General features: G+C 41.0%; 1 protein-coding gene across 6 annotated transcripts in view; it reads left to right on the forward strand.

Moving 5' to 3' along the window:
- Positions 1-229: 229 nt before the first annotated feature.
- LIFR (LIF receptor subunit alpha) overlaps positions 230-25625 on the forward strand; it is a 54058-nt gene continuing 28662 nt past the window's right edge. The window contains exons 1-6 of one of the 6 annotated variants that reach the window (XM_042825682.1): positions 230-256; positions 8221-8327; positions 10896-11048; positions 21216-21366; positions 22113-22233; positions 24225-24373. In XM_042825682.1, the coding sequence (XP_042681616.1) occupies positions 21285-21366; positions 22113-22233; positions 24225-24373 (352 nt within the window). In that variant the 5' untranslated portion in view covers positions 230-256; positions 8221-8327; positions 10896-11048; positions 21216-21284. Of the gene's footprint in view, positions 257-672; positions 700-797; positions 1050-8220; positions 8334-10895; positions 11049-14878; positions 14945-21215; positions 21367-22112; positions 22234-24224; positions 24374-25625 lie in introns of those variants that run through there. The other 5 variants (XM_042825683.1, XM_042825680.1, XM_042825684.1 and 2 more) reach the window with 5 other exon arrangements.

Below are 25625 nucleotides of genomic sequence, written 5' to 3' on the forward strand. Positions count from 1 at the left end.
GGCAGGCCCGCGGGTGCTGCCTCCCGCCTGGGCAGCCGCGCCGCCGGGCGATGAGCGGCGCAGGCTCCTCCCGCAGGCAGCCCGCCAGGCCCTCTCCTCCATCCCTCCCTCCCTCTCCCTGCCTGCTCCATCCCTCCTTCCTGTCGGCGCTGCGCACTGCTGCCCGCCGGAGCTGGGCCGCCCGGGATCGCGCCGCGGACACCGCGCACACCCCCGCGGCATGAGGCCGCCGCAGGGCCGGGCGAGGCGGCGGCGGGTGAGTGCCGGACCCGAGCCGGGCGGCTTTTGCCGGCGGCGCCTCCGCGGTGGGGGCTGCGCTCGCACCTGGGAGGGGGCCGCGCCGGGAAGCGCCCCCCGCGTCCCTACACCCGCTTCGAGGTGGGGCGAATGGAGGCGGCGGGGCCCGGCGCGGGGCGAAGCGAGGCGGCGGGGTTGGCGAGCTCCGCGCTGCGCTGCCTTCCCGCGGTGCCTCCGCGCGGAGGGGCACGGAGCTCCCGCTGTGCCGGCGGCGCTTCGCAGGGCCGCGTCTCCCGCCTTGGCCGGGGCTGGGGCCGGGGGCGCGGCGGGCGCGGGCTCCCCGGGGGAGAGCGGCGGGGAAGGCAGCCGCTGGCCGGAGCCGGCGGTTATATAGAGGCTGTGTTGTGTCAACAGCTCATTCTGCTGGCCGACAAGTTGGTGGGTTCAAGGAGCGAGCAGTGGGTAAATATTTATGCCTCGTTTTCCTTGCGTTTTTATTTATCATTATTTATTATTATTATTATTTTAAAAGTAGCATATTTCCAAAAATTAAGAAGAAAAGAAAAGAGTCCTTGGGAGGGACTTGCAGAGCCCTTTCTGTGGCCAGGAGCATCCGGACGCACCTCGCACACCGGCAGTGGCACGGCAGCGTCAGCTCACCGCCTCTATTTTAAGGGATTGAATTTATGGTGCCTTTAGAGAACGTGCTTAAAAAAAGATCACCCTAAGCCTCTAAGGCGGTTCTGGAAGGAACGTCATTCCCATGTTACAGCTCAGTGTGAACGGGGCATGTTGTGCTGAGTGCTGTGCTGGTAAGAATTAATGATAGATGTGGCCTTTCTGTTTCCTAATTGTAAGTGACAGGGGACTTTGCTGTAAATGGGAATCGGACTTCAGATGAGTATTGAAATTCCCTTGTATCTGGGCGACCTCAGCTTTGTGCTTATGTGTAGGAGCTCTCCCTTTGATTCCCTAATCCAGACATTTCATGCTTAACATTTCTGTTGCAAAAACAGTCAGATTTTCATTTTCCACAACCAAGTTGGCCACGTTGTGTTAAATTCCTTTGGAATTTAACAAAACATCAGACAGGGAATAGGTAGCTTTCTTCTGTATGTGAAGTTTGGCTTTTACTGAAGCAAGGCAATGTGACTTGTTTCTTTGATATCACACCTGAAAGTCTTTTCTGCCTTTTTTCCTTTTCTTTAAACTCTTCTTAAACCTTCAGCTTGTAGCTTGGACCCTGACCGTCAATCAGTTTTGGCAGGTCTGTCATCTGTGTGGAAGATGAGGGTCCATGTCATGCCATATTCCCTCTCTAAGGGAACTGTGTTGTTTCATGTTGTTCTGTTGGTGCGCATATGTTTTATTAATACAGCTTTGTGCATCTTGTGGGGAAAAATGCATAAACTTGTCAATTTGCAAAAAGTCGTCTTGTTCTCAGCTTCTCAGCCATTGTATGCTGTATGGTTGTGGTGATAAAGATAAGCACGTTTGTTTTTGGTGATAAAGGACAGTGAGCACTCCTGGACTGGGCCCCACTGATTCAAGATTAAAACAAAAATGTTTGATGAAGGAAGGATTAGGATGTGGGAAAGGCAGAAGCAAAGGCAGGGAGAAGTGCAGAGTGAGCAGTGCTGTGCTGCTCTCTGAGCGGCGTCTGCCAGCTGTTAGCTGGGCAGGCGTCTGCAGGTCTCTGCTGAGAGGTCTGCTGAGGCTGCAGAGAACAGCCTAGCGTCCATCAGGAGGCTGCAGGTCTGCAGGGATGCGTATCTAAGCCAGAGGATGATGGAGACATCCACAAATCAAGAGCTTAAAGATTACTGCCTTGGATCTGCTGTAGAGTATTGCTTTCAGGTAGTAGAAGACCCGATTTGTTTGGTTTTTCTTTCTGTTTACTCAGTCTTCACATTCTTTCATCTTATCACTGTTTCACCTATTGCAACTTTTATTAGTGTTATTAAGTGATAAGAGTTTCCATTGTGCACTGTCCAAACATACCTTTTCTGTCACTTAGAGTGTCTGATGGCAAGGACTATCAGGGGAGTTAGGTTTTGCAGAATCCCTTTACAGGTGTGCTGAGGAAAGGGAGAGATGTAACCTCTAGGTGAGGGCATGCCTGTGGATTTGCCAGACACTGTGGAGCGGGCAGGAGCAGCCAAATGGGTGGAGATGCTCTCAGAAAAACTTATTTTCACAGGTAGAAAAGCTGCTCCTGCAACATCAGCACTGAGCTCATGGGGCTTTAATTTTCATGTGCTAGATAAGTTGCCGTCTATTGTTGTGAAGTCAGGTCCGTTTCATCATCATGCACAGCCCAGGCTTACTCTAAGAACTTTAGTAAACATAATAGATATGGTTTTATTTATACATCTTTATGTGTAATGCTGTAGCAGAGTCTGTACTGTTGATAAGAAGCAGCTCTGTTAGAGCATGAATTGTTCAATCTGGTGGGTGCCTGAAAGCGAATTTTGTACCATGAGAGCTGATGTATTTAAGCAGAAGGGTTGATGTATGCTGGTAAGAATTATACCTGAAAAATTAAATGGTACCTCAAGTAAAATATGTCTGGCAGTCTTAAACAATGGAGATTTTTATGGATTCTGACTCTATCTTGCAGAGTGCAGCGCATCATAAGGATGATGCAGATGGATTATGTTTTTCTGCAAATGACTCAGTAGATGATGTGGCCAGGTAAATGAGGCTTTTTCCAGTTATTCTGTGTATTAGTGCTCAGAGGAAAGCAGAGCATGCTAAATTCAACCATACTGCTTTGTAAGCCAAGGGGTGTTCATACATTTGCTAAATGAAAACAAAAATCTTGCACATTTTTGAAAGTCAGGTTATCTTGTAATGAGCTTACTAGAGCTGTTGAATTAAAAAGACAAGGATCTCCTAGAAGTAGTCCAGTGGATGGCCACAAAGATGATAGAGGGCCTGGAGTGTCTCCTTTAGGAGGAAAGACTGGGTAACCTGGGCCTATTCAGCCTGGGGAGAAGAAGATGGAGAGGAGATCTGATTAATGTTTATAAATATTAGAAGAGAGGTCAGAGGCAAATGGATGAGATCAGGCTCTTGATGGTACATAGTGATGGGATAAGGAGCAACGGGCTAAAACTTGAGCATAGGAAGCTCTGTACTAACATATGGAATAACTTCTTTATTGCTAAGAGTGGTGCAGCACTGAACGAACTGCTCGGAGAAGTTATGGAGTCTTTTTTTATGGAGATATTCAAGACCTGGCCTTGTGTGATTTTTTTATAGGGTACCTGCTTTAGCAGGGGGGTTGGAGTCAATGAACTCTTGAAGTTCCTTCCAACCTCTGCAATTCTGTGATTCTGTGAATGTCAGCTTTCAGGGAAAATGCAGATGGAAATCAGGAAGCTCTATGGGGTTGATTTTGCTGCATTTTCAGTATACAGATAGGACATGTTTGTAACAAATACTGAGATCTTATGTTGAAACTGATATTGAAATACAGAGTTGACTTAAGCGGAGGGGTGTTATTTAGCAGTACGAGGAAGACGTGATGAAGGAGATGTAAAGATATTTGCTTACGTAAGTTTCTTAAGACAATATATGTTACTCTGGGTTAGACATCAATCCATGCCCACTGAGATGTGGAAAACAGGTGCGGAAATCAGTTTCACTGCTGTTAACAAAACTGACTAGATTTACCTGCAGTAGTTTTGTGTCTTATTGTGCCTTTTCTCCTGATATTGAGTTACAAATCCTTTTTGACTGCTAGGCATCTAATTTCTATCTAAAAATGAGAAAAATGAGCTACTTTCTTCTAGATAGGGCATGAGAAGTGATTATGCCCAAAGGCCATTTCATGTACTTCACTCCATAAGCAGCTTAATATGAAAGACACAAGTAATCTCTGGGAGCAGGACTCGGAGCACTGGGTCCTCCATTCTCCCTCACAAGGACACAGAGTCCTGCTCTGAGTCAGAGGTTATTGAAGCCATGAAGAGAAATGCCATTTACAGAAAGACTGGGGAAGTCTCCATCCTGGCTTGTCTTTTAATCTCCTGGTCACAGATGCTCCACAGCATGTTCTGTACTCATTGGGCCACCCGAGCAAGTAGAGCTTTCTTTTCTTGACTACTTTTTTGGGGAACCTCATGCTGGATGGCTGTATGTGACCTGTTCTGTGAACATTTTATTGGCTGGCTTAGGTGAAAAATAATTGCCTTGTGAATTTTGAGCATATAAGTGTTAGGCAGGTTTTCTGGTCTTATCAAACTTGAGATATCTGCATATATATGTGTTAATGCTTATGTAATTTATCATCTCTCTTCTCCTCTCCTTTTTCTCTCTCCTTTTTTTTTTTTTCTATTTCTTTTTTTGTTCCCACTAATATTTAGCTACAGCTAAATGGGATTTTGGAGCGTGTTCTTCTAGGCCTATGCATCACAAAATTTGATTTTATATGTGCTTAAATGTCTCCAGGGATTTCTTCCAGAATCTTCTGGATTTCTTCCAGGCTCATTACTGTGGCAGTGGTGAGGGCTATATAAATTCCTAGATTGCTAGAGCTACTTTCTTACCCACCTTTGTAGGCTAGTGGACAGCTCAAATACCAGCCACCCACAAACAAAAATTGCCTTGTTCCTTGTCTGCTTTGCTTACTGAATTATGAGCCAACAGATATTAAGTAGAATTAGTGATACCAACAGTTTGAAGCTCTGGATAAGGCTTTCTGTAGTAACCTCCAGACTATTGCTGGTCATTGCTGTCCTCCCTCCTCTGATGAGTGTGTAATTTCTGGATTTATGGGTGATGGGAGCCATCTAGGTGTGTGACTGCAAAGTCCTTGCCCTTATAAGAGTCAGGAGCTCGTAGCAGGGTCTTTTGCCCCTTCGCTACTGCCTGCCTTTCTCTACTGCTCTCTCAAGTCACTCCTAGCAGTGGATTTCACTGCAAGGAGAAAATGCTTCAACTAAATATAGCTCCTAATCCATTGGTATGAATGCTGGTCAGGGTGTAAAGTTTTGAAGGGCATATGTCTCTGCTGCTTTCCATGCACTGTCTGTAGCTGGCAGTGGGGTGATGACAAAGACTGTTGCTACAACAGAAGCAGCCTTCGCTTATCCCATAGGCAGAGAACTGCTGAGTTGTCAGCTGTACAGTCCAAATTATGCCTTTTACCTCAGGGAGCACAAGTTATAAAAGCATGTGTCCTGGAAACAAGGATGGCACTGTAGCAACTCCCTGCTCCTCTGCCTCACTTCCTACCATGCCAAAAAGCAGAGCATGGGCAGTCTGTGTTGCCAGGTTGGTGTGGGAGTAGCAGGATGATTTCCCCATCTCTTAGGCCACGTGTGTCTGTGAGCAGAGTCTTTTCTCTTTCGTAAACCTAGGAACTGAGGGGAATCATCCTTCAAAACCAGAAAGTGCGGCATACTGGCCAGCGTCAGCCACCTGAAGTCTTCAGTAGCTGAAGGTGGACTTTGGGTTGTTTTTATGCTCCAGCATCTTCCATGCCAGCCAAAAATTTTCACTGGTATAGTATACTTGATTAGAGCATTATTGTGGGGCTTCAGGTGCACCGATAATAGCTTTGATAGTATTGACTGAAGCATTTAAATTCATAGTGAAGTGGCCTGATTTGTAGTGCAGAATCATGAAATTTATGTACAGCACTGTGTTTGTACTCTAGATAATAAATGCTGTCTGAAAAGTATGTGGGAAACTTTTGTACGCGTGTGTAATTTTATTATTATTATAGAATTTGCTTAATGGTGTAATAAGCTCTTTATGGGAGCACTTTGAGCAGCTCACAAAAAGCTGGTTTTCATGGTTTCTATAAAGTTGCATTTCATGTTACTTGGACATTTGGGAGTGCTTCTACAATTATGTGTATCTTGGAGAGCCCAGAGGACTGGCAGATTTTGACAAGCAAGAGAGGAGGAATGGCTGTGCTGAGTGTGGGCCTGGCTTGGGCAGGCAGCTGCTTTCAGGGCTGTCTGACAGTATTTCTCTTATTCTGGCAGCCCTCCTTCCTCTCAGATCAGGGCTTGTGCTGTCACCCAGAAGTACTTGTGCCAAGGCATCTCTGCCACTTGCCCTGGGACTTAACCCTGTTTGGATGGCAAATCGTGGATTTGCCTCTCTTGAAACAAGTGGTCTAATAATGGCCTCTCCTAACTATAAAATCAGTAAGGATAGAGCTACAAAATGGCTTTCTCAAATAATTGGTTTTAATAGTACTGCAGGGAAAAAATGTTGCTTAAATTAAGGGAACCACAGGAGAAAATTACAGTGGTCAATCTTACACATTGGGCTTCTGTGAGCTCTGAAGCCCAAGGGTGAATATAAGTTATATGTGTTTGAACTGCAACTAATTTTCACAGTGTTTCATGTTTTGAATCAGGTTCATCATTTTCAGCAAAAGAGAGATTTGATCTCCATGATTTTACAGCTACTGTTGAGCTAAGACTAGGAAGTTTAATGCTTAATCCTAGGTGGAGTTCTGAGAAAGAGACAACTTCAGTGTTGTCTTGAGCTAGCTGTAGCAAGCACCAAAGTACTGTGTGTGTGAGTTGCTGTGTGTTGTTACTTGTTGCATGCTTCTTTTACTTCTGTTAGGGTTTCTGCTTGCAATGAGGCTAATAATATCTGTTCCCTAGAGTCAACCTGTTCCTCTTCCTTTTCCCCTCCTTCCCCTGCTCCCTACTCCAGCAAAGGTCATAGCCATGAGAAGTCTTTAGTACACAGGTCTCCAGGAATGTAACTCATAATTCATCTGCTAGAATAGCATTGTCACAGTTCCCCATATAGAATGGCCTTCTCTTCCAAATTGAATGTTATTGGCCGGTTTCTTCTTCAAAATGCTAGGAATTTTTCAAAAGAAGATATTTTTGGTCTAGTCTTACTACACGTTTCAAACGATGGAATTGGTATGGATGTAAAATCTGGCAACTTACTATGTGACTTATTTTAAATCTTACCTCAAAATTGATAGTTTGTCCACTGTATATTGTCTTCCTCCAGTATTAAAACAATTACAAGTTCTGAGAGATTTTTATGTTAATCTGTCTCACGTTAGTGTAATATGAATCTGGAACTTAAATTTTGAAATATTTGTGCTAAAACCATGTTTAGAATTATTTTCAGGAATGCATCTGATCTTGAGATTTCAAGCAGTTCATCCAATCCTTGGAAAGCTTTGCCAATGCCTGCAGCGTCTGATGCACAGACTCAGATGTGAACTACCCAAATCGTTTATTACAAGTTCTCACATCCCTTACATACTTTCACAAGTTTTCTTTTTCTAGCTTTGCCATGTTTAAACCTTTCTTCTTTGTATGTAATTGAGAAATGTAATCAAGTAACATTGTTAAACTAAGTAGTTGTGTTATTTCAGGCTTTGCAGCAGCAGATTATCTCCCAGGCGTGATCTGCTCTATGTAACTTTTTCATTCTGCATGTAAACCAGCAGTAGACCATTTCCACTGCCAGTGAATGTTCAGTAGTTCTCTTGCAGTGTTTGCTTGAATTCTATAAAGTAGCCTCATCCATACAGATTAAGTTGTGAGGACATTTTTTTCAGTGACTTTTAATGTATATTTAGGTGATGCTAAAACTCGTACTCTGAGAACTGATTTTTTTCCAATTACTTCTCCATGTTTCAACTAATCAGCAGTGCAGGTAGCATTAATGTGTGAAGTACGTGTCCTTGAAAATATTGTGTTCTTTTGTCCTTTTGCCCTGCTGTATGCTTTTTGGCTGATGAGTAGGTATCATTGGTTTGAGATGTGTTTGGGCTGTGATTGTTGCAGACAATAATGTGAGCAAGCCCTCAGTATTACAATAGCTGCCTGCAGAATTAGGTGATTAATGGGCTCTGAGCAGTGTTAACTTTTTTCACTACACTTGTAAGCACAGAAGGTATACATATAATTCAGGATCTTTTCTGATGGAACCTCTTGTGCAGCATTCTTCCCCACTGATTATATATGAATCTCTTAACTCCAGATACCCACTGTGGCTGCCCGCTTCAGCGCTCAGCTCTGCTGCACTGAAGAGTGAGGACTGAGTCCATCAAAGGCTCCTGCATCTGAGCTCCTGCCAGCACTGCAAGTGTAAGTGTATGTATAGCTTTATTCATAAGGTCAGATTAGTCATAATCAGGAGCAATAAGCATATGTATGTGGTTACTGAGATTTGTTTTCTCACATAAATCAGCTCTTACTTGTATGGTACCCCTTGGCTTTGAAATACCTTCATTTCAGAGGGCACAGTAATCTCTGATGGCATTTCGCTGCTTAGGTCATGGGACTTGTGAAGAAGGTGCTGCAGTCTAAGCCTAGAGTTAGGAAGAACTGTTTACTTTAGAAGTTGCTTAGCAAGTATTGGCAATAATCATCTCCTGTTCATCTTTTCTTTAGAAGTAATGTGCATCAAATTTTACTATTTCTAATGAAAACTGGTTGGAATGTTTTAATTTTCTTAATTAAAAAAAAAGGAAAAAAGGATATTGTACATTTCTGGTATGTGCATGCTTATTTGATCTTTTCAATCCTTTCTGCTGTAGTTCACGAAGACTTTATGTATATTCTAAAGCAAAATATTTATGCTCCTGTGGTATATGCATTGTTGCTTAAATACATTTTGCAAATGTAATACTTGCAAGATACAGTTTACAGGTCCTTAGTATGATAGAATCATAAAATCATAGAATGGCCTGGGTTGAAAAGGACCTCAAAGATCATCTGATTTCAACCCCCCTGCTATGTGCTGGGTCACCAACCACCAGACCAGGCTGCCCAGAGCCACATCCAGCCTGGCCTTGAATGCCTCCAGGGATGGGGCATCCACAACCTCCCTGGGCAACCTGTTCCAGTGTGTCACCACCCTCTGTGTGAAAAACTTCCTCCTAATATCTAACCTAAACCTTCCCTTTCTCAGTTTAAAACCATTCCCCTTTGTCCTATCACTATTCAACCTTGTAAACAGTCATTCCTCCTACTGTTTATACACTCCCTTCAAGTATTGGAAGGCCACAATGAGGTCTGCATGGAATCTTCTCTTTTCCAAGCTAAACAAGCCCAGTTCCCTCAACCTTTTCATGTAAGAGAGGTTCTCCAGCCCTCTGATCATCTTAGTGGCCCTCCTCTGGACCCACTCCAAGAGCTTCATGTCCTTCCTGTGCCTGGACGCAGTTCTCCAGATGGGGCCTCCCAAGAGCTGAGTAGAAGGGGAACAATCACCTCCCTCTCCCTGCTGGCGACTCTTTTTTTAGTGCAACCCAGGATATAGTTGCAGAATATAGTTGCAGGATATAGACTGCAGACTTGGGAAGAGTAGAATACTTTCCAAAGGTGTTTGAGTTGGTGGTGTTTCCAAATGATATGTGGGTTCTGATAACTTCCAATAACTGGGTTCTGGTGAGATTGGCACAAGTTTTTTAGAAGAAGGTTTTGCAAAAAGGAAAAACAGAAGTAATATGTCAGTGTTTCACACTGTAAAGTTTACGTTAGATGTTTTGCAGCTCTCTGGTTTAGACAGGTAAGGGTTTAAGAACATGCTTGACTTTGTGAGTCATGTGTGATATATCTGTTTAAATGCATAAGGAGCAGAAGTTTTCTCAAGGAATAGAAGTGTAGAAGTAAAAATACACTGAAGCAGAATAAGTGTTTCTTCTAACTTCACTGAAATATTAATGGTCCCATTAACTCCTCTTTACAGAGTTAGGTTTCATCTTGCCTCCTGCCTTCTCCACCCCTTGTCCTGACACTTCTCTCTGTAGCCACCAGCAAGACCACTGAGAACAGTCGCACGTCTCTTGTTCCCACAGTTGGACTTGCTCAGCAGTTTAGGAACAATAGCTGCTTCATTGCTGAGTTGCAAAACAAAAAAATCAAATGTATCAGCAACAATGCATGAAAAATGGGATGAAGAGCATTCCACAGGAAGGGATTTTTCCATATATGTATGTAGGATTTCTGGGAGGTGGAATCTAATAAGTAAGAAATTCTCCTTCTTCTGTAGATCATTTGCCAGCTCAATGCTAAGAGATGTAAACCATGAGATTTACTAATAATAGCAGGAAGGAAGAACCCCATTAAACAAAGACAGCAAAATTGGAATGATTTGTGTGTGTAAAACCAGGGTTATTTTCCCTCTCTGTAGCCTGTTTTTATGCTCACCCTGGAGAAGATACCATAACAACAACAGATCTTCACTAGAATAATCTTGTTTTCAACGGAGGATTGAAGGACAGAAGACAGATCTAGATTACAGTTGTTATAGGGATGGTCATGTGAAAATGATGTGAAGATGTGAAATTAGGTGCAGTTGTGACAGAAAATTTATGATTTTTCTTATTCTACGCCTGTATCAGGTCAGGAGAAACTTGTGGAACTGACTCACTGTGTCCCATTAACAGCAGGCTCAATTTTCTGTGAGCTGCTTTCAGTTTTGAATTAGGTGCAGCATCATTTGCCTTACAGACGCTGCTGTCTCAGCACTTGCTGGTGGGTTATTGTCAAGGATTCAATTCACTGCTTTTGCTAAATACTAAAAGGAATGTCAGAAAGCGCTGCTCTGTTCTTCACAGATAAAAATGATACATCTGAGTCCTACCATTGTAACTGTTATTTTAAAATGCTGAGATTTTAATGTTTTCTGTCTTTGGTTGTGTGTTGCAGAGTCTGATCAACTATTTGATCCCCTTACACAGTACTTTACCGCAGTTCATTCCATTCTGAAGCACTCCAAGAAACAGCTGAAGACCTGTTTATGTTTGTCGTGCAAAATCAAGAAACATTGCAAGTTAAATGAATTCAGTCAACAGATAAGATGTGAGCTTCTCACTTGGAGTATTTAAAACAAAGTTTGGGAGTTTTTTTAGCATGTTTTTCAGTCTCGTGGACTGAGACATATCAGTCAATGTTTGAATCAGATTTGAAGTCATCCTACAAAAATGGAAAACAAAACCTGGACTTTGTATATATTTTATTTAGCAGTGTTCTGCTAAATATAAACTGAATATTTATCCTAAATTATTTGATATGGAAAATCGTAAATTAATTTAAATGTAAAGCAACAGAATCTTCTTCCTTTAGTCTTGCAGACAGTGATTTCAGGTAGAGTTCAGTTAAGGAAGCAACACATGCTTGTAGAGCTGAGGGTGACATCGAGCAGTGTACTAAAACTAGATAGCTGGCAGTGTGTCTATTTTCAGGGTGTGAAAGTTTTGTAGAGGGGTGGAAAGGATAATGTTAATGAGTTGGTTTATTTTGGTGTTCTGGATTGCCAGCTGTGCTACTATAAGAGCTGATCCATGAGTGGACCGTAAGTCCGTTGCCAAACACCTGGGGATTTCTGCGAGAGGAATATAGAAGACTAAGGGGAACAGCACAGATGGATTTGATATGCCAGTGTGTCCCCTGCGTGCACGGCTCCACTGATGGTGATGACCAGCAACAGAATTAAGAGTGCCAGTACTGTGAAAGAGTGAGCAGGCTTGTGTGTGGGAGAGAGGGAGTCTCCATTTCCAATAGCTGTGCTACCGTGTATGTGTGCACAAATGCAGGAGTTGACATTTATCTTTTGTAGAGCAGTGCTCTCTCTTGAGGCCTACAAAAGTTAATTAGGAAGGAGGCTGGCTCTGATGCTTTTCAACTGTCAATATTTGTGTTTCTGAGTACTTAAGATTAATTCCTACGCTTTGCTGCCACAAAAGGAGTCTATGCATGTGGTATGCATGAATGAGAACCTGGAGGGGAATAAGAAACAACTAAAGGAATATGTGAAATAACTATACTTTCAAAATAAATGCCAATTGATATGTAATTACACATGGACAAGCTTGTTCTCGTAGTATCATGATAAACTGTAGGTCTTCCTTCTTTGGAGGGAAGAGAAACAATAGCACTTGGATGCCAGCTTAGTTAACAGTGCAGTGGGGAGGAAAGGAAAGCATTTAGTCACCCCATTGGAAAGGGAGCCTGCCTGTAATGGCATGCTCTTCACTGTGGAAGTATGAGAGTTTTAAAGACATGAGAAAAATTAATAGAAAGGGAATTTATCAGAAAATATAGATCTGTAGTTTCAGGAATCACTCATTCACTTGACTACTAAAAAATCAATTTCTTTCTCGTAAGTGACTCTCATTCCGTATATTCACACTGAAAGGATATTGCATAACTGTTGCTTGTTATTCTCAATATATTATTTAATGCGAAAGCCATAGTTCAGCATTTGATCTATTTGTATATTGTTCATACACATGAGAACAGATTTCTTTGGATTCAGTTCATTGTACCTTAAAAATAATTTGAATACCACAGGTTTCACTGTAAACAAGGAAGAATTCCAACCCTCGGGTCATTGCCGGCTGTTTTTAGAAAAAACACTTTTGGAATTGCTTCAATAATTATCAGTGTTCTCTTATAAAACTAAATAGGCTTTTCCGGTGATGGAAAGAAGATTAAAGGTCATACAGTTCAAAATAACTTTTTGAACACTGCCAGATTAAGGAAAATGAAATCTCCCATTAATATAGTCAGCTTCTTTAAGACTTATCTGTTCATAATGGTGTATGAGCTGAATTTCTTCAGCCTCTTTCAACTTCAGGGACAACATGACTTGCCTAAGCCCCTTTCATAAAATGTGAGTGACAGTGGCCCTGCCCTTGAACCTCACATTGAATAAAGCACAGCTGACAATGTGAGCAGAGTTTTCCTCTGAAGTTGTGCTGTTCTGAGAAGTAAACAGATGTTGCCCTGAAAAATTAAATTTCCTTTGTAATAGTGGATTAGTGTTTTGTTTCAGTTATGTATCACTAAAATGCAGCAAGTCTCAGAGAAGAAGAAAATCTTGCTTATGTAATTCCGTTTGAGCAGTTTTTCGAATGAATTTGTTGAAAAATGTGAATATATTTGCTCATATGCATTGTCCCAGTATTAAATATTGCAGAGATGTAGTGGATAGACATAGGCATTCGTGTTAACACGAATGTAACGTACAATGTTAATACACAGAGTGTTCTATACATATGCAAACTAATTTGACTTTTTTTTGGCCAGTGTACTTGTTCCAAGCTGTGTTGTGAAGTGCAAGAATTCAAGGAAGTGTGACCGTGAGGTCACTAAATTCAAGCATATCAGGAAATGTGTGTAGCTGTATCAGATTTACGCAAATACCAAAGTAGAGTCCTTCATGTTATTGCGTTATTAATTTGCCAGTTGTAGTATCAAGACAATTTTTGAATGGGTTAAAATACTAGTGTGTAAGTGACTCGTAGCTGTTTCCTTCTACTGCACAGCATAATAGCTAGAAGCTAAGTTTCTCATTGGCTAACAGTGTTCCTTAACCTTCACCCCTCCACTTTGTTCTTTGTTCAAATGATTAGGTGTTTTCCATCTGCACCACTGTGGAAGAAGAATCTGTGCTTGTTAATTTGAGCTGACTTCCTAAGGAAGTCAGGCATATCTGATAATGCTTTGGCTGTTCTCTTACCCCTGCCATAAACTTTGAACATGCTTCCCAGGTTCAGTTTGCTCAGAATGGGGAGGTGAGGTCTCAAAGTACTACTTAAAAGCTTTACGGAATTCTGCAGCTAGATGCAGAGACCCTGCTGAGGAAATGGCTGCAGCATGAAGTCAGCCTTCACCCTACTGCAATCCAGGCCTTTCTAGCATGCTTTCTCTGATGTCTAGTAAGGCTTAGCGTGTAAGCTTCAATCCACGATAACATTTTCCTAGTGTGTAAAAGCAATAAATCATGCACAGGCTTGCAGATATACTGAAAGTATTTAATCTATTTTTGGTATTATTAGGGTTCACTGTGTTCCTGAGAAGAATTTGTTTTCTTTTGTCACCATCTGGAGAGCAGTGCTGTATTCCTAGTAGTGATGGATGTTCGTGTAGTTAACCACATGCTTGGTAGTAATTGATACAAACAGACTTCCAAACTTAGGATTTAGACACCTGATTTTCATTTGGAAGTCTTTCTTCTTATGAAGGTCCCGCGTCGGGAGCATCACATGCAGCATGTGGGGTGGTGACTGTCTTCATGTGTGCTGAGCAAGGCGTGGCAGATAACTCTGGAGGACTAGAAGTTCCTGAGTTAGCCTATAAATTAGTTGAAAGCAGGAACAATTCAATGAGAATTAAGTTTGTACAGGATACAAACTTAGCTTAAAAATCCCCCAAATACCATCTAGTGTGTTCTGTTTAAGTTGTGGTAAGAATAAACCATAGATTCCTACAGCATCTCTTTGCTTTATTCTGATCTTTCAGTATACTGCTCTGCTTGACTGCTGTATCATTGCCCTTTCCTCTCTCCAGCCTGGTTGTTCCAGCAGGAATGTTGGGACATTCCAATGCTACCTATAAGCCATGTAGTGTGTTCTTGTGTATGAGCTTTTTTTCCTTAACAAAGAATCCCAATCCTTTTTCAGGATGGTATCCCTTGCTGTGATCAAACCATTTGACATCTGTTTCACCTGTGTGTTTTCATTTTTTTTAACGGCAGATCTTCGGGGTATCAGGTTTTGTAATCAAGTATCTGTGTTGTGATGTCAAGGAAGCACTAAATGCTTTCCTGAAATCAGCTTTGGATTGTGTTACTTGTTCATTTCTTAATCAAATGCCTTCAACCCTTTCTCATCTATGTCCTTACACAGAATACCTGCATCACCTTCCTCACATCAGGAGAGTTTTCCGAGAGTTTTCTCTTGTCTCCTTGCCAGGTGCGGATGCTTTCTCATACTGATTTTCTTCTTTGAAGTATCCATCAGCTCTCAATCTGTAGTTTCCTTGGTTGTATTTCCATAGTGTTCAGGAAAACTGGGAGATTGGAAGCAAGGAGGAACTGGTAACAGTGAGAAGTGAGTGCAGCTGCTCTGTTGTCCTTGAGACTCTGAGCCAGGTGAAAGGGCTGCATTCAGCAATCTTTGTAAAATCTCTGGCTTTTTAGATGGCGCTGGTGACCAGCAGTTTTCAAAATCAGTTTGTGGAAGCGTTGGTCATTGAGCTGAGCTGGTGAGTTGTGTTTCGACATCCTCCTCCACCTTGCAGAGCAGGAGCATCCTGCAGTGGCTTCCCAGCACCTTTGTGAAGCTGCTGCTGTTCGGCAGCCAGAGGAAGTGGTGAGGAGGGAGTTTTTCACTCGTGCTTCGAGAAACAAAACACAACAAAATATGTCTGAAAGGACAAGTTATATGGCCCTGTGCCCTCTTGCACATTAGTTGTGTAATACCTTAATGCTGCTAACTTATTTTTCCTCTGCTGCAGATTAGGAGGTTACGCTGGTGCAGATAGGCAATTTGAATTATTTCATCAGCTTTCCAAAAGAAAGCTAGTGAATTCTTAAGTTAATTCCTCAGAACTGGGGAAAGCCAGATTCCCAGATGGTCTTCAGCCTTCATTTATAAACAATTATAGTGATTCATGTCCTGCAAATCTTTTATAACAGGGAATGCTGCCATGTTATAAAACAGAAAGGGAAAGCCTGCCTTCAGATTGTTAAAGAGAGATTTTTGTCTCAAGTCTGGGAATTTTTTTAAGGAGATGGAAGAATGTACTCTGTTGAAAAATAGCCCAAACCTCTCAAATAAATCTTATTAATTCTACTTCTCCTTTTTATATTACTCAGCTATCTCTAGAAGTCAAAGACTGTAGGCTCTAGGGTCAGCAAAGCTGTTTTAAGGAAAGCCACTTCGTCCTCTGTTTTTGTCTTCATTGTCTTTACTGTCAGCTGCACTGGCAGTTTGCTTTATTTCCCAGAAATGTGTACTTCTGGCATGGATTTTAGATAGGGGAATTTTTTCAAAGTATTCTGTTGGCGATAGTAGGATGTGGATGTGTAACTTGATCTGTGCATACAGATATAGGAGCATTGTCTCTCACTTTGGAGATTAATTTAATATATTTGTCTGGAAAAAAAATTCAAAGCCAAGTAAAATAAATGCTCTCCACCTGCGAAGCAGAGTAGTTTTTCCGCTAGCAGTAAGGTTTTGATCTTGGCACCTTCACTTCTGCCTGGATACATTTGAGATGATGGTATTCAGTGCCTCTGGAAATACAACCTGACATCAGTCTCTACAGTTTTTTTGGTGCTATTCTATGTAATCATTTTCCTTGAGAGCATTTATTGTTCTGTTTTTTTGCTAAATTATTTTGATGATAACTTTAATGATGGAAAGAAACCCAACAAAATATAACTAGAGATAATTTATTGATGTACAGATCTATTATGTTGATTACGTTTATTATGTATGATCTCATCTAGTACTCTCCACTTATAATTTCTGTGAGCCTTCTGGGTAAGTTCACTTCTTAACCTTTCCTTTTATGTACCTGCATGTGGATCACAAAAATAGGTATGAAAGGTGTGACCACTGATCCTCAATTCATCAATTATTAAACCAGATCGGCAGCGTTGCGACTGGCATATCAGATTGCCAGCAGGAGACAGGCCAAAAAGGCTTTTTGATTTTTTTTTTTTTTTCAGTTGGTGTTGTTTGTTTGTGTTCAGAGCTGTTTCTAAGCACTTGACGATGAAATACATTCTGAGACCAGAAGACACAGAAATACTTTTTTTTTTTTTCCTTTGTAATTACTTAATAGAACTTTGAAGAAGTCTTATACTTCAGGAACTAAGCTGTTACAGCTGACTAAGAAATACTTCTTTTTATATTAAAAAGATTCAAACAATTGATCAACCATATTTTAAAATACTAGGCAGAAGCAGTTAAACCCAGAAATGCACAGTAAGAAACACAGTTGGCAGGAGAGATGGCAACTATCTTGTGTTTTCCCCTTTGTGCGGTTAAGGCTGGTGAGGCTGGGAATGTGTCAACGTGTCAATGTCAGACATTTCGTGCTCCACTTGTTTTCTGAGCTTGTGACAGAACCCTTAACCTTTACAGCTGACAAGATTTTGAAGGAAAGATGTTCACAATTATTTTCCCAGACCCATATTGTTGAACTGGAAGTATCATCTCCTCTCTGTAATCTGTCTGATCTGCCAGTAGGTATGCTGCATGCCTCACAACATCTTTAGAAATCCACAGTTAGCATTAATCTGTTTGTTGGCTCGCTTGAGGCTGCTTTCCCAGTTTGTGTGCATGCATACCCTTAATTTTGTTTTAAATAGGGACCATTATCCTCTGACTTCAGTGATTAAGAATCTGAATCTGTTTGTCCTCCTTTAACTTGCCTGCATAAAAAGTGATTTAAAATGACTTCTTTCTGGCCACGAGGACAAGGACCAGTTCCACACCAGAGAGCCCTGAACAGAAGTCAGAACATCTCCACGTACTGTAGCTTTCAGCATAGTTATTTCGAAATCTTTTTTTTAGCAACTGATCTTAAATATGGGCAATTTGTACACCAAAACCTTTGCTGCTGGTATGGCAGAAATTTGCATGCAGACGTCTTTTAAATACATGCACACTATTCTTCATGAGTGTGGAATTATGGAAGGCTTTTTCCTTAGTTTAAAATCAGGAAAGTGAAAGACCTGTACAAGAAACTTCATTAAGATTAATTCTGCAGTGTTGAGTCAGGGGGCTTGCAGCCTGTTTGAAGATGGGGATGGATTCTGAAGTGCTAGACAAATAGCTACGTGGCAGCTATATGCAGCAGCATCCGGGGCTGGATCACAAACTGCAATTGAGTCAACAAGGTCTGAACACTGAGAGAAAAGCAAATACAGTATGGCCTGTGTAAACAAATACTACTCAAAGGTTTACCTTAGGAAAGTTCTTTCATTGTGCTTGGTAATGCTCAAGGCTTCAGGGGACAGAAATACCTTTGAATCTGAGAGTACAACAGCTTTGGTCCACACAGATGCATTCCAGGAATTATCACAGATCTAGAAGTGGGGACTGGGAAAAGTGAAAAAAATAGAGTTTTTAAGAGTGGAACTAGTGGAGACCGGATTGTAGTCATCTTGTACATACAAGGTTGCTGTATGTCAGATGATAAACTGTGCTTTATTTTCTGAAAGAACAACAGAACAGTGTCCTTGAAAGCAGAATAATGTTCTTGGAACAAGAGGTAGTTGTGCAGCAGTTGGGGAACACCAACAGTGGAGTGATGTGAATAGATTTCCCGGGCTGATGGGACTGTTATGGGATGTCCTGTCACTGATGGATTTTAATATTCACTATTACAAAAGATTTAGCTGCAGTTGCTCTTTCCGGTGGAGAGACCAGATTTACCCCCTTCTTTTCATTTTAAGAAGATGCAGACCTGAAACTGGAAGATGCTTAACAGCAGTTGCTCCTGTTGCACTCTAGCATAGGGTTTTGACTTCTCCTAACAACACTGGGACCTCTTGTCCTGAATTTGTATCTCTTAATCTTGTGTTGTCCTGTGCCATAGCAGTGTATCTGCTTAGAGAGTAACAGCTTTTCATTACTCTGCAGAGCAAGGTAAAACCTCCCTATCTCATTAGTCTGCAACAGATGAAAGGCAGTTTTCATCCAAAGAAAGGGTACTTTCTATTTCAAAATTGCTTCAATTATTTTGTAACTTTGTAATTAAAACAAGCCTTTTAATGGGTATCTTTTCTCCTGACTAATGGCATTCAATTACTGGATGTGAGTCTTTGATTTGGCAGCTTTTCAGCAAGCTGGAAAATGTATATGAGAAGACAAGAGCCAGGGAGACTACACTTCTTAGGAAAGATTGTGGTTTACTAGATACTTGTCATGCTTTGCATGGAAGCACATAACTTTCCTTTGGTGCCTGTCTGATTCTGAAACAGAAACTAAAACTGCTTGATTTAGGAGAGTCAGTTTTACTCAGATTTCTTGGAATTCACTGTTAAAATGTTAAAGTATCCACACAGCATCCAAAGTACATATAAGAAAGCAGGAAAGCATATTTTTTGAACCACACACAGGCACGTGTAGCTGCTGCCTGCCTCAGAAACCTGGCATGACCAAACAGGTTCTGCACAGTTGCATACAGCTGTGTGTTTAGAAAGTGAGTTCTTCGGGGTTTTATTAACTTCACAGTGCAAAGTTTTCTCTGCTTCAGGTGCTATTAGTGCTTTCCTTTTTTTTTTTTTTTTTTATTTATTTATTCCCTGGTTTTTGCAAGCTATCAGGATGCCGTCAACTTGAAGTTTTGATTATGAGCTTTATTGGAAACCTGAAATGGCTTTTTAAAAAAATACTGTGAGTACTTGCAAACAGTCAGTTGTAATTTACATATGCTTCTTGAGTGGATGCCAGTTGCTTTGTTCGTGTTAACTCCCAGTTCTATCAGAGCAGTCTTCAGATTCCTGATGAAGTGAGAGGTTTGTGAAGTAGTTTAAACCTGGAGCTTACATCATAGATTTCCATGAGTAATGTGGACAAATACGATACGAAGCCCTCAGAGGACGCCAACATGCAGTGGGTGCTTCTGGCACTGACAGCATTATGTTCTATGTGCTGGCAGGTTCTTAATTAGTCCTTAACGTGGATTTGTCTACTTTTGATTTGGTCCTGAACAAGTTGCATGACATGGTTACTCCAGTTGAAGAATGTATGAAAACAAAAGTTTGGAACTCACTTGAGAATATGATGAAAATAGAATAAGTTTTAGGGATGTTTCCTCTCTCCAAATATAACGTTGACCTTTACCACAGAATCTTAGCTCCAGCTCTGCCTGTGCCATTCCCTCAGTCTGTATGCTGCAGACCAAAAGAAAGCAGTGGCCACTTTTGAACAGCTCTGGATTACCTGAAATAATGCTGCTACACTTCTAACACAGTGCACACAGATTGATGGGGAGTGCAGAAGTCTTTGTGGCGTTCCCAGGTCTCCTGTGAGGGAGACTTTCTTAAATAATAATAATAATGATAAAGATGTCTGTATTGAAAGATGAAGGAACATCTACCTGGGAGTGCTGGACTTCAGTAAAGGGAGGCTTCTAAAATTATTAGAAACTTTCAGACCAAGCTTGTTATTCAGATGATGTGGTACATCTAGCCTTGGAAGAGGACTTCTGGGGAGAGGTAGTTTTCCACTTGATATTTCTTTTGAAAGAGCTAGCCTGCAGCGTTAAAAAATTGCTCTGTAGGAGAGAGTGTCTGAACTGTATTCCTGTGTGAAAATGATCTAGCTCCTTCTGATCTGTGTCTCTGGAAAACTCATGTTTTCAAAGCTTTCAGGTGGTTTGGGAAACAATGCTTCAGGAGTAGGCTGAGCTTGAGCAAAAGCTTTCCTGCAGTTTTCATTTTGAGAACTAAAACTGATGATGTTGTCTGAAGTGTGGGTGGAACTAAATGTGTTCCTCAGTTTCTGATAAACATCTCTTTGGAAAATCTGAAACCCATTCATCTTCAAAGAAGACATTAAATATAATATTCTAGATTTTTGCCTTAAGGTCAATATTTACAGCAGCAAGTATCCAGGGATGCAGATATGGCCATCTTTTTTTTTTTTTCTTTTTTTTTTTTCTTCCTCCTTTCTTTTTGCTCTAGAAATTATCATTTAGCTGCATATTGAACCAGCAATCCTCAGTTAATCAGCTTTGGTTCTGCCATCTCATAGGTTTGAGAGGCAAGAGTTATCACAGTGGAAAGGAAACCAGGTAATCAGACGAACTACTCCGCTCTCTTAGACCCTTGCCCAAAGCAGAGGACATTTGCAGTGGTGGTACTCAGGACTTCCTGTAACTGTGATATACAATCTACACTGGAAGAAACCTGTTCTAGAAGAATGCGCTGCCACATCTATTCTGGCGTGAGATAGTCCTGAAGGAGCTTTGTGTACAGTTCTGTTTTCCATATGTGTGAATCCTAAAATTATCTTTGAAATACCTTTCTGAAAAAGTGTGCACTGGGGAGTGGTCGGGACGGTGAAAAAGGTTTGCTTGCCAGTCAGAGAAAAGAATAGTGGTAACACACCTGGTAGCATCACTGAAAAAGAAAAATAGATGGAACACACAGTAGCGTTTGTGTGGTGGCAGCTCTAGAATTTCAAAGAGGTTTTTTTGTTCTTTTTTTTTTTGCGATTTTAGCACTGATCGGCTTCTTAGAAGATGATGTTTATTCCTACTTGAAGCTGCCATTTGGGAAACAGAAGAAGAATGTGGACGAATCCAAACCTCCGCTGTCTTTTAGCGCTAGCTATTTCATGTTTAACAAGCTTAGTGCATAGTCGAGACATAGGTGAGTATGTTGTTATGTAATTCACTATTTACCTTTTTTCTGTTTCTACTGACACCACTTAATTATGGTGCCTTCCTACATTATGAATGTTCAGGAATTGCCGCCAGTGTGATCCCACACCACCCTCGAGATGGAAACACCACCAGACCTGGTCTCTCTATTCCAGCAGTCGTTGATGTCTTGTTAATCAGCATAAAGCTGGGTTTTAAATTCTCCATAATGCAGCTGTGGTGGCCTGCATGTGTAGTTGATGTAAATGTCTGCTTTGAGGCCATTCTGCTGTATATGTCAGCTGTCTGTGACAGTTCACACATAATCATTAATTGCCCATCTATCATTAATTGTCCTCCATGTGGGACAATGGAGGAAAACAAAAACACATCAAGTTTATCATCACTACTTGTGGTTTTGCCATTGGCCCAAAGCCTGCTTATTAGGCCAGGCTAGGAATGGGTTTTGTGGAGACAACTGCTTGTTTAGTGCACAAATATAAACCCAGATTTTGCGTACCTCCAGAAATCCTTCAGTCCGTGGTTGCCTATAATCAGGCGCACTCAAAAATCATGCAGTGGTTTTAAAATACTGGCCAGAAATATGTACAGTAAATATGTAAACATAATGCCTACAGGTATGAGCCATAGTAGTTGTTTTACAGCTGGCCATTTATGACCTACTGTTTTTTTTGTAAATGACAAAAATTTGTCATTTACAAAATTTTTGTGACTGTAGTTCTTATACAATTTCAGGTTCTCAAGGGGACCCCCAGAATTTAAAATGTGTCACACACAATTTACATAAAATGGTCTGTACTTGGGATATCTCATCTAAAAGAAGACATGGACAAACTGAGTTTTGTTACACTACAGAGTAAGTCCTCCATTACCTACTTGACTGCAAACTGCTGAACTGTGATTAAAGTATAATTATACCTCAGTCTCTGCCTGTGAAATCCATAATGCTTTTTTTTCCCCTGAGAGTCTGCCTGCCGGTTGTCCTCCATTGGTGCTCTCCACAGGCACTCAGGCAATGGCAGGGTTTCTGATGAAGTTGTTTTCTTTGACGCTAACAGTTCTCCTGCCAAAATCTCCTCCTTGATCTCTTCAAAGAGCTGGAAGATGCTCTCTTTTACTCAGAGTTCTCTGTGTGTCTGCCTAGCCCTTACTCAGTTTTCATAAGGGACGTCTTCATACCAGGTTTAGTCCAAGAGGAAATGATAGTTGGAAGAAGCAGATCCCGATATTATGCGCCAACGAGGTAGAATACATAAATGTCAAGATTTACATGTGGAAAAAACATTAAAAATCTCTTAGTGGCTATCTTATAACCTATTTAAATTTTAAGCTGTTTGGAGAGTGTTTTATCAGAGTGTATGAAAATGAGTCCACATATCCAGTAGCCTTTCTGAAGTAAATGCAAGTGAAAAATTTCAAAAAAACATGAAGAAAATAAAATCTTCAGTATGTTTTTCACTCATGAAAATGCATGTGCAATTCCCCATGCTGCTGACTTGCCAAATACTTATCATGTGCTAGGACTGAGTTCAAATCATTTTTGTATCTTGATTCTTCTCCCAGTCCAGACATTTGCGCTCTTTTTTTCCTGTTACTTCTGCAGGCAGCCCAAACTTTTCCTTGGGGTCTCAGGGCTTGGCTGCACTTCTTCCACCTACATGCTTGATTTCTTTGTTTAGTTATTATTCCTGCATTGCCAGCTATTATTTCTATACAAAAATTGCATATATGTGATATTTTGGCCAGAGATTAGGAGTGCAAAGTTCACAAGGTACTGCGCTCTGAACAACAACCTTGTAGCTGCTTCTGTTTTTCCTTAGCAAAGCAGATCAAGGTTGGGTCCCAAAGCAGAAAATGATGGCTGAGCTTCATGCAGACCTCCCAGAGGGAAAAAATTTTGTTTTTCATTTTCTCAAACATCCTCTAATGATATTTCAGTACATAATAGGAATAGCCTTTATGAGCACTCAGGTCTCAACTGGCTTTCACTAGTTCAGAGTCTTTTGTGTGAATCAGAAAAGTTCAACCCAAGCTCTTGACTCCAGCAGATAGGAGTTCCAGGGTCCTGTTCCAGTTCATAAATGAGTAATAATCTCTCAGCAGGAAGTCTGGCATTGTTCTCATCATTTTCCTTCCTCCTATCATTGCCTCAAGAGGAAGATTTGGATTTTTTCAAACTTTTTTTCCTTTCTTGTTGCATATCAATGATTATGAGCAAAGGGACTTGACCCATGCATTGTTGTTTTATGTATGTATCTATGACCTTTAGACAAAGGCCAGATCACATTGTGCTGAGTGCTGCATACTGTGTGCAGACTGCATTTCCATCTGGAATCTTAGTAGTGCTCTCCCCTGCCCTCTGTTCTTCCCCTGCTAGCTGATTTTGTTTTCAGGTGGGTGAACATACTGTTTGCATCCACATGTCTCTCTGGAAAGAAATTGAGAGAGATAGAGTCAGGAAATGTAAGGAAAAAACTGTAGAGTTTTTCTTTTTTTTTTTTTTAATTGTTTTGAAATACTGATTTGTAACAACTATAGGTTTTAGAAAAGTATCTCGTGGTTAAAAAGTCATTTTTTCACTTTGAAGTGTTCTCTTAACTGGATGGACACATTATACAACTAGTGCATGGTCTACCACTTTGATTAAAGTGGCTTGAGGGAAGAGGGCTGCCTATTAATCTGCTGCCAACCAAGTCCTGCAGCTCTTCACAAAGACGTATTTGATATGGAGTTCTGTTTGCTACATTTCAGAGAATCTGTGTTTTGTTAGTATCCTAGAGATATGACTTAGCTTGCCTTAACTTCCTGTCAGCTGAAATACCTGCTTAAACCTCTCTGTCTTTTCAGTGACGTCATTCCAAAGTGTTTTAAAACTAAGGAGAAAAAAGTTGAGATTCCAGTCCCAGAGAGCTCCACCACGATGAAAATAACCACATACAGCATTTCTGGAACAGCCTTTGCTACTAGACGCTTTGAAATTCACAAGAGAAACATCTGTAAGTGTCGGGTTTCAGACCTAACATATCTGAAATGCTGTTAAGTGTAGATGCCTGCATTTTTGTTTGCCAGTGTTCCTGTATATAGAATATTAATGAATCCACATGAATCTGGCCATACATAGTGTGTTGTTATTTCTTCTCAGAGGAAAAAAAATCCTGAGCCCCCTCATCACAGAGAATTCAAAGACAGAATGTGAGGAGGAAACAAAGCCCAATGTTGTTAGATCCTTCTAATCGCTCCGTGTTCTTGTTTTCTTTGCTGCATATTAGAAAGGATTTGTGGAATAGTTACTAGCTTACATTCTGAAGTACCTACATGGAGCATAAAGTGCATTTGCTTAGACTTGAGTGGGAGAAGGCAGATTAAAATTCCTAGTGCCAGTTCTCCCTTCTTAAATGTTGAACCACTACAGAACTAAGTTGTTTATTCCTGCAACTAGGCAATATTTTAAGATCAGTTATATCAATCATAATTCATGACAGACTCATGTTTTCTTAATGCATGCTGAATTTGTCCATTCTGTTTAAATTTATGTGAAACTCAGCAAAGACATCTATGCTTAACACCTTTACTGCATCCTATTGGATGCGGTATCATAGTTTAATAAAAGATACTTTTTCCTACTTCCTTTCTCCCAAAGGTGGAAGAAAGCGAGAAAGTATCTGCAGGTTGAGGCAGTGGAGCCCTACACTAAATTGCTTCCTACCTTGATAATAGTACTGTGGCTTGCTTGGCTCTGAGGAATTTCACTGAACTTGGTGTCCAGTGTTCAAAAGGAGATCCCCTTATCTCATTCAATATGTATGCCCACAGCCTCTCTCCCGAGAGTTTCAAGTGCATGTTCTTCCAGGTTCTCTGTAGCTGTATTGAAATTATGACAGTCACCCAAAACCACTGCCATGTAATCTGCTCCAGTAGTTTTAGCCATTGACATTATGTTGTGTATTTCCAACTCTGATTGCTATCAGTCAGGTTTAACAGCACTACCTGCTTCCAGGCGTTACTTACAGAAGCAGAACTTGAACTAGTCGACAGCTAATTTTTCCTTCAGCTTATATTTTCTGGTTCTTCACTTTCAGCAACTTCACTGATCATCCCAGCTCCTCAGCTGTGAATTGAAGATAGGCATTGGCAATCTGATGCACTTACTCATAATTTAGTCTTTGGTTCTGGCTAGAGCTGCTAGGAAATGTGAACAAAACAGAACTGAAAAATATGTGGGGAATGGATTCCCACAATGTGGTTCCC

The sequence above is a fragment of the Centrocercus urophasianus genome, unplaced genomic scaffold (genome assembly GCF_019232065.1).
Source record: "Centrocercus urophasianus isolate 14NV4802_14NV808 unplaced genomic scaffold, USGS_Curo_1.0 seq_25, whole genome shotgun sequence".
NCBI lineage: Eukaryota > Metazoa > Chordata > Aves > Galliformes > Phasianidae > Centrocercus > Centrocercus urophasianus.